Source organism: Carcharhinus amblyrhynchos, chromosome 1 (genome assembly GCF_965287045.1).
Source record: "Carcharhinus amblyrhynchos chromosome 1, sCarAmb.v2.hapA, whole genome shotgun sequence".
Taxonomy (NCBI): Eukaryota; Metazoa; Chordata; class Chondrichthyes; order Carcharhiniformes; family Carcharhinidae; genus Carcharhinus; species Carcharhinus amblyrhynchos.
In genome coordinates, this window is record NC_137324.1 from 52,253,087 (window position 1) to 52,268,669 (window position 15,583).

Genomic DNA, 15,583 nt, shown 5'->3' on the forward strand with positions numbered 1-15,583 from the left:
TTGGTGGACAGACTTGATAGTGAAATCTTCCATTCCTTTTCAGTGTCTGCTTCCTGCTCCATTCATTTATTTCATCTGGTCTCTACTCAGCAACACTTTCAACTTTCTCACAGGTTTAGCCATATTTGCAGGCATTTGTAAATTTTCACAGGGAGATCTTATTGTCGAATGATGACTTGCCAAGTGGTCTATGAATTTGCACTCTTATATGGTCTAACTCCGCTTTGATTTGTAGGCGTGCTAATGAGACAGGTTTATACAAATATGGCTATTAGGAATTACCAGTGCAGAATTTCAGCTCACATAGAGAGTTGTTCTATGGAATTTGCTATTCTGCCAGTGGGAATGGTTGACAAATTCAACATAATCAGAAATTTGTGTCATCTGATTTTGGCTCATCACAATTTCACTCTATATTGTTAGGTGTAACAGACTCTGGGAAAACCTGAGGTCCCAAAAAACAGTATATAAGTGCAAGTTTTTTTTTCTGTATGCTCAGAAATCCAGAAAGACCTTTCCGATAGACCAGTCCAGGGAAGAGTCATATTGAATTTGTTGGGTTAACTCTGTTCGTCTCTCCACAGATGCACTGCCAAACCCTTGCTATGTTAGGTTGATTGGCCATGCTAAGAAATTGCCCCTTAGTGTCCAGGGATGCGTAGGTTAGAGGGATTAATGGGTATAATATATAGGGGTATGGGGGTAGGGCCTTGGTGGGATTGTGTTCGGTGCAGACTCGATGGGCCGAAGGGCCTCTTTCTGCACTGTAGAGTTCTCTGATCTTTTTGCAGCATTTTCTGTTTTAATTTTGGATGTTTTCCACAATTTGGCAACAAAATCTCCAATCTTCATTCCATAATGCTTAGGCTTCCAAAGGGCAGCATGGTGGCACAGTAGCTAGTACCCCCGGCTTGGGTCACTGTCTGTACAGAGTCTGCAGGTTCTCCCCATGTCTGCATAAGTTCCTTTGGGTGGTCCAATTTCTTCCCACAGTCCAAAAGATGTGTTGGTTAGGTGCGTTGGCCGTACTAAATTCTCCCTCCATGTACCCAAACAGGCGCCGGAGTGTGGTGACTAGGGGATTTTCACAGTAACTCCATTGCAGTGTGAATTGTGACACTGATAAATAAACATAAACCCAAGTTGGGTATCAATAATGCCCAGTTCCTTATTTATTTTAACCAGAGTTCTCCAGTCATCTGGCAACTTCCTCATGGCTAGAGAGGAATTGCTAATTTTGCAAGAGTCCTTGCAATCTCCTCCCTTGCCTCCCACAGCAGTTTAGGGCACAATTCACCCTGGACCTGGAGGTTTATCCACTCTTAAGGCTGCTATCACCTCCCTTCAATAATTGTCCTTCCTTATGTCAATTTGCTCAAGAACCTCACAGCCTGTCTCTGTGAATTCCATACCATTGTCCTCATTCTCTTAGGTGAAGATGGATGTGAAGGATTCATTCATCACTCTACCAATGTCCTCCAGCTCCACCCACAGATTTCCCCCTTAGTCCCTAATAGGCCCTACTCTTTTCCTGGTTATCCTCTTCCCATTCAGAAACTTATAGAGTATGTTGGGGTTTTTCCTACTTTGTCCAGAGGTTTCTCATATCTCCTATTTGAATACCTAATTGATTTCTTAAACTCCACCCTGCACTTTATATATCTCATTAATACTTCCACTGATTTGCTCCCCTTGTACTTTTTAAAAGCCTTTCTTTTCTTTCTCATTGTACCCTGAATATCTCTGGCCATCCATGGTTTTCTGGGTTTGTTATCCTTACCTATCATCCTAGAGGAAACATGATGGGCTTGCACCCTCCCTATTTTCTTTTTAAATGCCCCACACTGTTCTTCTGTAGATCTTTCCACTAGTAGCTGCTCCCAGTCTACCTTGGCCAGATCCAGTCTTATTTTACTAAAATCTGCTCTCCCCAAATCCAAAACTTTTTTTTTGCAGCTTGTGTATTTCCTTGTCCATAACAATCTTAAATAGTACCATGTTGTGATCACTATCAGTAAAGTGCTCCCCCACCACTGCCTCACTACCTGTCCAGCTTCATTCTCCAGAATCAGGTCCAGCACAGCCCCCTTGCTTGTTGGACCCTCACATATTGATTTAAAAGGTTCGCCTATAGTTTATATCAATTTCAGCGAAGGCTTTGACAATGTCTCACGTGGCAGACTTGCAAAAAAGGTAAATTCACATAGGATACAGGATAATTTGATAAAATGGATTCAAAATTGGCTCAGTTGTAGGAGACAGAGCGTAATGACAGGAGGTTGCTTTAATGACTGGAAGCCACTGTCTAGTGGCATATCACAGGGATCTGTGTTCGGTCTCCTATTATTTATATAAATGACATTGATGACTATGTCGGGGGTAAGTTTAATAAGTTTGCGGATGACATAAAGATTGGGCTGGTAGGTAACAGTGAGGCAAAGTGTCTTGGGATACAAGAAGGTTTGGATGGAATGGTGAAATGGGCAGATAGGTGGCAGATGGAATTTAACCCCGAGAAGTGTGAGGTGATACACTTTGGAAGGAGTAATTTGACAATATTCAATGAATGGTAGGATGCTAGGAAGCCCTGTGAAACAAAGGGCCTTGGTGTGTTTGTCCACAGATCTCTGAAAGCGGGACAGCATGTTAGTAGGATATGAAAAAGTCATATGGGACACTTGTCTTTAGCAATCAAGGCATTGATTAAAAAAGCAGGACAGTCATGTTGGAGTTGGATAGAACTTTGATGAAGCCACAGCTGGAGTACTGTGTACAGTTCTGGTCACCACATTATTGGAACGAGGGGGTGCAGAGGAGATTCACCAGGATGCTGCCTGGGATGGAACATTTAAGATATGAAGAGAGGTTGGGAAGGCTTGGGTTGTTTTTGTTGAAGCAGAGAGAGGTGACCTGATCGAGATGTACAAGATTATGAGGGATATGGACAGAGTGGATAAGGAGCAGCTACTCTCCTCAGTTGAAGGGTCAGTCATGAGGGGGCATATGTTCTAGGTGAGGGGCAGGAGGTTTGGGGGGGAATGTGAGGAAAAACTTTCTTATCCGGGGGTGATAACGGTCTAGAATGCACTGCCTGGGAGGGTGGTGGAAGCGGGTTGCCTCATATTCTTTAAAAGGTATCTGGATGGTCACTTGACACATCACAACTTTCAGAGATATGGGCCAAATGCTATGATTCAGAGTTGTTTTGATCTTTTGTCTTCACATTTAGGCATTTAGAGCTGTGAGGATTGATTTGGGACAGCCAGAGGCTTTGTGAGTGGAAACTCATGTCTCACAAATTTGATTGAGTTTTTTGAAGTGGTAATTAAGAAGGTACATCAGGGCAGTGCAGTTGACGTTGTCTACATGGACTTTAGCAAGACTTTGACATGGTACCGCATGGTAGGTTGTTGCATCAGGTTAAATCTCACAGGATCCAGGGTGAGGTAGCCAAATGGATACAAAATTGACTTGATGACAGAAGACAGAGGGTGGTTGTAGAGAGCTGTTTTTTAAACTGAAGGCCTGTGACCAGTGGTGCTGTTATTTGTCATTCATATTAATGATTTGGATGAAAATTCAGGAGGCATGGTTAGTAAGTTTGCAAATGACACCAAGATTGGTGGAATAGTGAACAGTGAAGAAGGTTATCTAGGACTGCAATTGAGCCAATGGGCTGACAAATGGCAGATGGAGTTTAATTTAAATAAATGCGAGGCGATGCATTTTGGTTGATCAAACCAGGGTAGAACTTACTCAGTAAGTGGCAGGGTGTTGGGGAGAGTTATTGAACAAGGAGATCTAGATTCATAGCTCCTTGAAAGTGGAGTCACAGGTGGACAGAGTGGTGAAGAATGCATTTGGCATACTTGGTTTCATTGGGCAGAACATTGAATACAAGAGTTGGGATTCCCTGTTGAAGTTGTACAAGACATTGGTAAGGCCACACTTGGAATACTGTGTACAGTTCTGGTCATCCTATTATAGAAAGGATATTCTTAAACTAGAAAGGGTACAGAAAAGATTTATTAGGATGCTGGTTTGGTTATAAGGAGGGGTTGGATAGACTGGGACTTTTTTTCTCTGGAGTGTAGGACGCTTAAGGGTGATCTTATAGGGGTCTATCAAATAATGAGGGGCATAGATCGGTTAGATAGTCAATATCTTTTCCCAAATGTAGGGGAGTCTAAAGCTAGAGGGCATAGGTTAAGATGAGAGGGGAGAGATACAAAAGGGTTGAGAGAAGTATTTTTTTCCACACAGAGGGTGGTGTCTGGAACAAGCTACCAGAGATAGTAGTAGAGGCAGTTACAATTTTGTCTTTTAAAAAGCATTTAGACAATTACATGGGTAAGATGCGTATAGAGGGGTATGGGCCAAACATGGGTGATTGGGCCTAGTTTAGTGGTTAAAAAAAGGGGCAGCATGGACAATTTGGGCCGAAGGACCTGTTTCCATGCTATAAACCTCTATGACTTCTGAATTTTGAGTGAAAACAGCACAAATTAGAAACTTGCGCCATAATGAGGGAGGTAGCTGGTTTGCTCAATCATTCGCCCCCCCCCCCCAGTTGGAATCACAGTTTCCCAAGCCACTTGAGGAATATTTTCTCTCTGGGTTTTTTTGGTGCTGTCCAAACACCTGAATGAGTACACGTGCCACGGAGGCGCCAAATCTGTAATTGACACAACGGCATCCTCCAATCAAGTAGCTGGAAGGGGAAGACCGCCCCCTTTTGGAACATGTCGTCACAATGCACCTGAACCAATGGATGCCTGCGAGGGGCGGGGACTGGGGAGCACGTCGACCTGCGCCTGAGAAACCCACTTTAATCAGGGGAAAATAAAATGAGACGAGAGTCTAACCGGGTAAGAGAGAGAGAAAAAAATGCAAATTTTTTTGAATGGAAGAAAGTGAATAAAAAGTAGGGAAAGGGTGGGAATATAGAGAAACAGCAGAGCTACCAAAAAAAGGGGGAGGGGGAAGTGTGTGTAGATAGCTTAAAATCTTTATTTCTCTTTAAAAGGAAACGAATGAGTGATCCATGCAATGTTTACTGGCGGTTGCAGTGCAATGGGGAGGAAATGAGACTTGTGTTTCGCTCGGGGGACGGGGTACCTCCTCCTCGTGCCCCGGGGGAAACAATGTTTCGCTTTCGTTTGTCTGATCAGTAACTTTGTAGCTCCTTGAGCCGAGAGTGGAAACATTGTATTCCTTTGCATTGTTGTATTGTAGCTTTTATCTAGTGTCCCCGCGTTCTGATCGCAATGTAACTTTGTGTCTGTGCCGATTGGGGAATTGGACAAAAAAAAGCACTGCATGGATCTGAAGGGGTGGAAACAATATGAATTTAATAGGAAGTTTAAAAGAAAAACTTGGACTGGTTTCTTTTTGTTTTGCATGCTGAATCCATCTCCTTTTTGACTCTCCATCAGGTTGTGGTCCCTCATGCTCGTAAATCTCTCGTCTTTGCGCGCAGGTTGTTGGCAGCTCGCCTCGACTTTTTTCATTCCCCTCTTCGTCTATGCAAGCCACAGAAAGTTGTCAGTATTCCCCCTCCCTCGCTCTTTTACACGCACATCCATCCGAACCCTGTTTTTTTTACAAAAACGCACATATATATAATTTTCCTCACTGAGTGACACCGGTAAATTCCATATTGACTCGACTGGGAATTGCGAATTACACAGTTGCAAAGTTGCCTGGTTAACGAGAGGACTTGAAGCTTCCAGTGTTCATGTTGTGTGGCAGCAGGAGAACCAAGGAGGGTAGGGTAGGGTAGGGCAGGGGGGGGGGGCAACGTACAAATAGGTGGGAGAAACAAAAGTTATGTGGCGGAAGAAGCAGTGTCCCGATGAGCAGGAGCTGGGAAGAGGGTTTGGAGGGGAGGGGAGGGAAGGGAGGAGGTGGAGGGGTGGGGGGTTAATATGAGAAAGTTGTGAGGACCCTCAGGCAGTTTGGGAGACAGACAGCGCCGCGTAACGGCGGGTTACAAAAGGTCAGCAGTGTCCCGGATCTAGATTGGGCTACATTGTGGCTCTTTATATATTTTTACCCCCCAAAAAATGTCACGATGTTGAGAGTGGGAACAGCAATGTCTCCTCGATTTCATTTCTGAGGAAAACTGTAGACACTCTCTCTCCAGAAACTTTCAACAACCTTTTGCTCACTGCTTCCCCCCCTTTAAAAAAAATCAAGCAAAACGCTGGCCAGAAAGAGCAATCTTCCTTTTTTTTTAAAATCCCCTCTCAAAAGTTTGGGATTTTACACACTTTACATTTATTTGGATAATCAAAAGAGAGATCAAGGTAATTTAATTTTTACAGCAAAAAAAGATGCCCCCACCCCATTGCCTTGTTTCACTAAAAGTTTCTGATGCCAGTTGAGAAGTAGCCCATGTCTGAATGATGATTTTTTTTTGTCAGCAGCAAGATTTAATCTGTGAAGTTTCGTTTGCGTTGAAAGTTGGAGATTGTACCTGGTTGAATGAAGATCCAAATTATCCACTAGGGATTTTTAAAATCCAGGCCTTTTTTTGTTTGGGGGGGGGGGGGTGTTGGTTGTATAGAGATTTTTTTTGTTTTGCACATGGAGTGCTGATGTTTTCTTATTTCAGAAAGATTGCGTGTGGTCATTTTGACGAGTGTTTTGTTTTGAAGCAAATTGCTTTTAAGCAGTGGAGGGAGAGAGAGAGAGAGATGGTGGAGCCTAGGAGTTTTGAGGGGGAATCGATGTCGGATTCATTCATTTTAAGTACCTCCTGTTGCATAATGATGCCGCTAGTACAGTGATTTCGTGTTGTTCGTTTTGTGCATCCGTGTGTTTTTTTTTGCAACTCGGGAGTGGTGAATTGTTTGAAAGGCGACAGTGCGAAAAGAAATAAAACAATTAAACTTGGGAATTCGTTTCTGATTTTCCATGTTTCTAGGCTTGTGTAATTTTGTCAAAATGCATCACCAACAGCGAATGGCTGCCTTAGGGACGGACAAAGAGCTGAGCGATTTACTGGATTTCAGTGCGGTAAGAGAACCCATTCATGGCAGGTGGTGTAGAAGGCGAGTGTGCACGGCAAAAAAAGGAAAAAAAATCTCAAGTACAGTCAGGGGTAGCCGAGAAAGGGTTGCCAGTTTTAAAAGACTTTCCTCTTGGCCTTTCATAAATGCTCTGTGTATTTTAGCAATCTATCCACAAATAAGGGAAACAAAAACTTCCACCACCCACCACCTCCCCCCCCTCCAAAAAAATAAACAAGTCACATAACAGTCCCACTCAGTTCTAATCCCTGGATGTGCTAACAATTGTTTTGGAAAGATCGCGTTTAAATAGGACACTTCTGAGGTTGCTGGAGGAATATCCTCTTTGAGAAATGGGTTTCGGAAGTTTGGTCAGGAGAGTAGTGCCAGGCGGAAATATAGCCGGTGGCGATTTCAACCCTTTTCTTTTTTTTGCTGCTTTTCTTGCTCCTTCACGTTTGTGCTCGCAGATAAGTGGCTCCAAGAGTTAATCGGTAATCAAATCCAAAAAAAGAGGGGCGCAGGCGTGTTTATGGTAAGATCTGTGCGAAGAAGTGCCGCGAAACTTCTTCTGTCGACTTTTGTTTAATTTTATTTTTTTTGGTAAAGGGAAACAACCTTGTACTGCTAGTAGTGGAAGCGAGTTGCCACTACTGTGTTGCGTAAGAAGGGAGATGCTGCCTTTTTCTTAAAAAAAAGTCTGAGATGAGAATCTGAAGCCTTTTTTGTTTGAGCAGTGACTTTTTTTTACAATTTTTATCATCATTTTATTTCTTGTAGATGTTTTCACCGCCTGTGAGTAGTGGGAAGAATGGACCAACCTCTCTGGGAAGTGGCCATTTCGGGGGCTCAAGTATGTAAATCACTACTTTGGTATTTATATATGTATAAAGCAGATCTGTGTCGCTTATTCGGGGTTTTCAACCTTCTTTCCTAGGAATCCATATCAATTCGAGCCAAGCACGTTTGGCTTAGTTTACTAGGACCACTCGTCTAAACTTAACAGTTGAAGTAGCTCGTTTTATAAACGGAATATCTTACATGTAAACGAAACGTCGTTACCAATATTAACTCGAGTTGAGCTTTACTGATTTGACAGATCCTCCAGTGGCGATAATTATTTATATATTGAAACATAAAGCTGGGATAATGAGTTATTTACCCAAAAAACTTTTATTTTCTTTGACTTACTGCAGCCTTTACATTAGCATTGGACGCATGAGTTGCCTGATTCAGTTGCAACATTTATGAAGTGAGTTGGGGTTGGATGGGAAGACTTACCTGTCTTATAACAGGTACTTGTGTGTGTGTGTGTGTGTGTGTGTGTGTGAATGCTTTGAAGTAACTTGATGTTGCAAGTCGATTGATTGAAGTCATTTGCTACAAGGCTACACGACTGGCTCAAAACTACTTGGCACTTTTAAAAACTCTGCAGGATCGAGGTTTTTTGTAGATGGTAACTGAATTTTTGAAAAGGAACCCTTTTTGAAAAATCAAGTCCTGTTTCAGTGCAAAGAACACCTGCTATGAGAAATGTATTGCAGCTGCAAAGGTTAAGCAGAGAGGTGCATGAGTATGCTTTTAAATTCTGAACAATTCCTTCAGTTTATTTTGAATGAAGGGGATTACTATCGACCAGTCTGTTAATTTTATACAAGTAGACTTTCCCCACTAACAGTATACATTTTTAATATACAGTATACTACTTTTTTAACTACAACTTGTTTTAATATATGCATTCATACTGGATGTGTTTATTTCTTGGGTGATAAAAATTTATATAGTTCATGGCATTGTGTTCCTTTTGTAGCATTTGTTTCCCATCAGAATTGTTTTCAATCAAAATGCTTTGTTAACAAAGCTAAATTTAAAGTTTTGAAGTGGGAGAGGAAGAAAGAGTGAGATGCGGTGAGCTGTTGTGGCTTAATACATTAAAATACCTTTTAACATATAAAAAAGGAAAAGTGATTCGCATGCTGAAAACATCAGGAAATTTAAAACTGCCTTGAAGAAATAATCATGCAGGCAATTGAGGTGCATTAACTAAAATTAATTTTAGGTAATTTAGTGATTGTTTTTTCCCCAGATGGCAACAGGAAATGCAAAGATTTATTTGCCCTTTCCCCTTAATTTGCACTGTAGGAATTGTGTTTTTAAATAAGGGCATAATTTCTAATAGTTTTAAAAATATGTTTCAAAATAGCTGCAATTAGCTGGCATGTACATGCAAAGTTTGGGCAAAAGCAGTAGCATTTTCCTCTTGATACACTGTATCGCATTTTTTAAGAACATGTAAAATTGTAATGAACCTCCTCTGAAATGTCTGTAATTAATTCACTTGAAACAATTTTCTGGTAGGAAAAAGTTGTGATTTTTAGTGTGGCACCTTTGCAAATAGTTAAATTTCCTTTTCACGCTCTGCATGCAAAGCAGATGAATAGCTGTTTTTTTCCAAAATTAGCAAGTTCATTTTGATTCTGGGTAAATTTGCTTTAAAATTGTATAGATGTTGTGACTGATGCATTGAATTTTGTAATCAGTGGGTTTTGGTGTAGTTTAGTGAAATATTAATGCGTTAAATCAAAAATAAGCAATTCGTAAAAAGTATCATGGACTCCAATTATTTGTTTGGCTTGTCAACTATTAGGACCTATTTTAAATTCCAAAATTTTTTCTCTGTGGGGATAATTGATAAGGTGACAGTTTTTTGTATCTTTCAAACGATGTTATTTTTTCCCCTGCAGCCCCTACTCCCCACCGTCCACTTCCAATTCTTAGCACATGTAAATGGTTAAGTTGTGACTTGAATTTTCTTCAACTGCACCAATTTTGGTGTTTTAAAAATATCCAAGCTGTGGGGAGAGGATGATGCAGTCAGTTTCGTCTGGCTAGGACAGGTGTATATTCCTTCATGGATATATGGTTTTCTCAGACAGGTGAAATGAAACATAAAATTTATTCTTCTACATCAAAACTAATTTGCATGTAAAAATATCTATTGTGTAATCTGTGACTGAGGCATTTTTCTGTCCTGGAGATTGTTTTTAAAACTAGTAGTTGCATTTTCTGGATGACCATTGCTTAGTGATGTTTTAATCTCTTGAGTTCATACCATGTAAATTTACTCTTTTTTTAAGCCAATGGACTATTTATCATGTTGGCCACAGCTGTGTTTCAAAAGTAATGAAATTCTTGGTGTGGTAAATTTTCTGTTTTCTTATTTAAAAAATCTTTTTTTGAATGCTAAACCATAATGATACATGGACTTGCATTCTGATGATATTTTTCCATCAATGTGATTCCTGAGTAATTGATCTGTCGCTCTAAACTATTTTAAATTTTCAGTCTTTGCCTTGGCAGCCATTCTCTTACACTTGTTCTTTCTGGGTTGGAACGGGAATGCCGATGATTCCTTTTAAGTGAATGATTTGTAGCAGTGTTTGTTGTTTTTATTTCTGTCTGCTTGTTTGAAATAAACAGGAACAAACATATTTGTTATTGCTGTGTGTGTTTATAGGACAGTGTACATTAATATATTTGGATTAGTAGCAGGGCTTCAGTGACCCCAGTCCAAGGTGGAATTTAAATTCTTGTTGAAAGGTGCGAGTGAAATATAAATTAAGAGCTGGAACTTTGATTCTTACTGTGTGTAAAAAAAAATTGAAAATGTATTGTAGTTAAATGTGTGTAAGGATGATTTTGAAATAGAACTGAATGTAATATTAATTAGGAATAAATATAATGGAGTTTGTTAAACTTCATTCTACTTTTATACTTGAGTATATTTTAGTGTATTCTTTCAATAGATTTTCAGTTTCTGATTTTGCCCAAGATATATATTCTCCCTCAAGGGGAAGCATAGAATTTGTTTCATTTCAGAATATTAGTTTTTCTTCTTCTTTCTGAACTGCTGTCTGTTTGTCAGCTGAATTTATCCATTTTCAGGAAGTGTCATAATATTTTGTAAGTGAAGTACCCCATTACAATGTTCTTAACCACTTGTCACATCATCCTTATGCCGTACAGATATATGAAATTAGGAAATAACTAATGAAAAACTACAGCATTGAATAGCATTTTAAAGAAATGAGGGTTTTGTTTGCCTGTTTTTCAAATAGTTGTGGAATCTGCAGTGGTGATTTTAAAACTGCAAGTTTATGCAGAATGTTTCTGATCTGAATGAATTGTGTTTTGTGGGAAATCTTCAGTAAATTAATTTGCTTTTTAACTTTTTAAAATCTTGATGCCTGACTGCCTGTACTGTCAGGATGAAATTGAGTAATTACGAGGTGCAAGATGGCTCACTTGTTCCTTCCCTGCTTGTTTGTTACACTGTAAATGTAAAAGTAAGGCTGGCAGATTTGGCAGGCCCCAAGTATCAGTTGTATGAGCAATAGTGTAAAACTGAGCATGGGTAGCTCAAAGTTTTTTTTTTCAAAAGAACCATACAGCAGAATGTGCCCTGGCTGGTTTACCTTTCCAGTTTTGTTGTATTAAAGAGTACTATACCTCCCAAAGATGTTTTGTATAATTTGCCGTGATTTTCAGACTGTTGTTTTTAATGCAGTTACGGAGATTTGTTTACTATTTTGTGACCCTTAATAATTGGAATATCATAGGAGACTTATTGTGTAAGTGCTCAGGAATTTAAACCAAAAGTGTTGTGATGAAATGAGCACAGACATCCCATTTTATTCAGCATCTTGTGGGAAGTCAAAATCAAAAGTCTACTACAGTTTTGAAGGTATTTGTGTGTATAGAGGAAAAATCTACCCGCACTGATTTGCTTGACCCTGGAACTTGCCTTCAGTTGTGCCATTCTATCTTTTGGCTGATGAAAAAGGTTGCCTGACAGCTTTTTGGCTAACCCTTAATATGAGGATCACCATTAATCATGTCTGCTTTTTTTTCTCCCTCCCCTCTCTTGGAATCGTAACCTCCTTTGTCCAAGTAAGAAGGCTTTGTTGTAATGTTTTATGTTGACACATCAGAATTAGCACACTTAGCATGGTCTATCTTGACAATTCTGGCATGTTGAGTGTGGGGTAATAGGGGATAGGGAGCAGATGAAGACTGCATTTGCCTTTTAGAAATCTTGGGTTGAAATGAATGTTGTTTAATTATGTTTCAAGGCTAGCATTTCTGTTAATAGAAATAAAGAATTCTTATTAAAAGTGACAATCCAGATTAATTGCAGTTAGAACTGATAGCTATCTTGAAGAATTAATGGCCTGAATTTGTTGATTTTGACATTGTAACGTGTATTCTTTTTCTGCATTGGATTATTTCCTGACTGAATTATTTTAAGAAATACATGGCTTGGTTAAGCAAAGACAAACTGGTGTGATGAATAGCTGATAATTTCCTTGTTGGTAGTATGAATTTTTGGATGGGGTATTGGAGTTGTTTGTCATGCTTCAGACTGAAAAACACTTAATGACATTCAGGTTTAACACTGAGGAGCATAGTAAGGAGTAGGCAAAATTAGCCTGCCTTTTCCTAAGTTCACAATGTAGGGAGGTGGAGTACTTACCCTCTCCCCTGTTTAAAAGAACGAATAAGCTGATGGTGTTGAACGGCAGCTGAGAAATTATGTTTGTCTTTTTCCATGACCGTAAGCATTTGATGGGAATAGCGATTTGGCTGTTAACTTCCCCCTTCCCATTCTATTGTTCCACTAAAACAAAACACAAGCTTACGCAGCACCTACTTATTTGCTGCTCTCTATTTGCAACAGAACTTTGCACTGAGGAAGGGTGGTGCTATTAATATAGTTATTGTAGAGTATTCTTAACTGCTGGTCAGATAAATTATTCAATAGATGCCACTTCTGTGTAATTAAATAAAAACTTGGAAGCTACAGAGAAGCAAAACTTGTTGAACTACCGCAGTTGCCCTAGTTGAAGGGCAGTGGGTTTGGTGCAGTTGATGGTTTGTGTGACATTTGCATATTTCCTGTGTCTTTCATGTGATATTTTCACAGTTGATTTTGGCATCTTTCACAATTGTGCCGAAAGATCAGTGCAACTTGCTTTGTAATGTTTGCTCATTTGCTTTTTAAAGCCTGTTTCCCATCGGTTAGTTGTGAGCTTGGTGTCCTTTTAAAAATTTTTCCCTTATTTTAACACTGGTTATTTTGCACATGTGCTGGCAACTTTTATCTTCCAGTTAGGATGTGTAAACCATTTGAATTGGACTTGACTTGCTTTTAAGGTAAAATCCTTTGATGTTTCCTTTGATGTTTTCAGCTTTTAAAGAACTGTATATGGTAACATTTAAACTGAAGCAGCTCTATGTTTTGGTGGATCTGCGTCTTTTCTCTTTCTAATGTTTCATAAATTCCCCCTTTTACTTCTGCTCCATTTTAAAGTTACAGTTTGAACCAGTACGCATCTGTTCCAGAGGCGTCTGATTCCTCCCTCAAGAGGCTGTTCTTCACGCTCTCTCCTGTGGTTTGAGGACTTTAATAGAATCATAAGGCATGGGGTTCTGAGGTAAATTATATGCCCTGCCCCACCCCATCTCAACCCAACATCATGTTTGTCACAGCCAAAAGCCACGTTTTTTAAACAGCGGGAAAGATTCTGTTATTTACTTGCTTGAAGGTAACAAATTGACTTGTCTTCAGGAAAATTCTGATCCAATTGCAATGAACTAAAATTTCGATAGAAATAACGAAACTGATAAAAATATGTTCTACCAACATGCTTATGCCAATTTTATTTTTTCCTTCTTTCAGTTATGTGGTTTTTTTTGAGGGGCGGGTGCAGACAGAAAAGGAATTGGAATATGTAATACAGTTTACAATTGAACCATTAAATGATCTCTTAAAAAAACATAGCCAAGGGAAAATGTTTCTAGGTGAACAGGAGCAGCAATATTTTTATTGAGTTAGGTGATGTAGATTTTTTTTTGATAGACATTTTATCACTGCTAGTGGACAATTATTGCACATTTCCACTTGAATTATTCATAAAGGAAAGGCGCTGAGTTGGTAAGAAATGTTATTTTTAAGGACCTTCTGTTTTTAAAAAATGAAAGATGCAATGTATTTATTTATTCTAAAAGCAATATTCCTTAAGTTGTTCATTATGTGTCCTTTCTTCCCCAATCATCTTTCTCCTCTCCAAAAGGTAGAGATTCGTGCTAAGAATCAGTTCTACTGGTGCTGGCCAACTTCCAGTTGACAGCCCAACCTGTCGACACTTGAAGTTTTCATGTGCCCTCTCCAGTATCAGTGCACAGGCACCAGAAGTGGAATCTTGACTGATTTTGTTTTTATCTTCCTTTGTGAAGTTGTACAGACAATTGATTGTGTGACTTTGTGCTGAGGGTCTTGTGATAAGAGTTATTCATGCTACGTTGACGTGCTACTTTTATAGACTTTGTTTTGGTCATTGCTAAGTATGGAATTGTGGGCTTTCAAATTGTGACTTCAGTAAATGAATGGGTGCTGATATGTTTGATGATGCTGTTTTGTCTAAACAATAAATAAACAAAGCCTTGAGCAGGTCTGAAAATTGGGTTTTACCAGTGTACTGTATTCTGTGAATGGCAACTTCTAAGAACAGCCCTTTCCAAATCTGTACAAATGTAACCAACCTGAACAAAAGTAATAAGGTGCAAATTGTGGCTACGTGGTTTTTGCACAAAAAAAACTGAAAATCGAATTCATTCACTGCAAATGATCTACTGGAATTGCAAAAATGACGGGACCAATGGGAAATGGTGTTGAATGCCAAAGCATGTTATGTCATGTGCATTACCAACTAAAAGTGTCTACCATTAGATAGCTAAGTTGTATGATCAAATTCTCCAGCAGGTAGATGCACGCTGATAGCTGGGAGTTCACCTTAAAAAACAACCTTCAATGAGGATTCCACGTTCAGCAGAATACATTCAAAACAAACAGGGTTCGTCGATCTCTGAGGAGGAACCTTTGCATCAAAAATATCAATTATAGCTTACCAAACGTTTCATCCAAGTTGTGCATGGGATCCTGATATGGCAAGAGATTTGAATAAGATTGAAGCAAGCTAAAGAATTGTTGAACAGTTTGGGAAAGAGTATTACATCCTTGATCAGATTTGGAACGGGATTCACTACAGAAAAGAAGTGAGAAAAATAAACTGACCTTGATCTATGAAATATAGAAGAGACTGATGGGAATTAACCAAAACAAGAACCTGGTGTACCCTGGGAATGATGAGAGATGAAATTTGGCCATCCACTTAAACAAGAAAGACCATTTAGAGACATAGAAACTAGAAGCAGGTGTAGGCCATTCAGCCAGTTGAATCTGCTGTGCCATTCATTTTTGATTATGGCTGATGATCAAATTCAATGTCCTGATCTCGCCATCTGCCCCCCCATTCCCCCATATCCCTTGACCCCTTTAGCCCATAGAAACATTTGTTCCCTAGACACTGAAAGGACAGTAGAACAAGTTGCAAAATATATAGTCATTTGAAATCTTCAAGACGCACCTTTAGATTATTTCCATTTAAACATTTTTATTGGTTTAGTTAGCACTTCTCACATAAATGTTGACAGAATATGGATATTAGCTT

The 15,583-nt window shown here is 39.4% G+C and overlaps 1 protein-coding gene across 6 annotated transcripts in view; it reads left to right on the plus strand.

Moving 5' to 3' along the window:
- The first annotated feature begins 4,789 nt into the window (after positions 1–4,789).
- Positions 4,790–15,583, plus strand: part of tcf4 (transcription factor 4) — a 592,048-nt gene continuing 581,254 nt past the window's right edge. The window contains exons 1-3 of one of the 6 annotated variants that reach the window (XM_080182913.1): positions 4,810–4,868; positions 6,929–7,020; positions 7,794–7,866. In XM_080182913.1, the coding sequence (XP_080039039.1) occupies positions 6,949–7,020; positions 7,794–7,866 (145 nt within the window). In that variant the 5' untranslated portion in view covers positions 4,810–4,868; positions 6,929–6,948. Of the gene's footprint in view, positions 4,869–6,052; positions 6,309–6,918; positions 7,021–7,308; positions 7,549–7,793; positions 7,867–15,583 lie in introns of those variants that run through there. The other 5 variants (XM_080182904.1, XM_080182922.1, XM_080183032.1 and 2 more) reach the window with 5 other exon arrangements.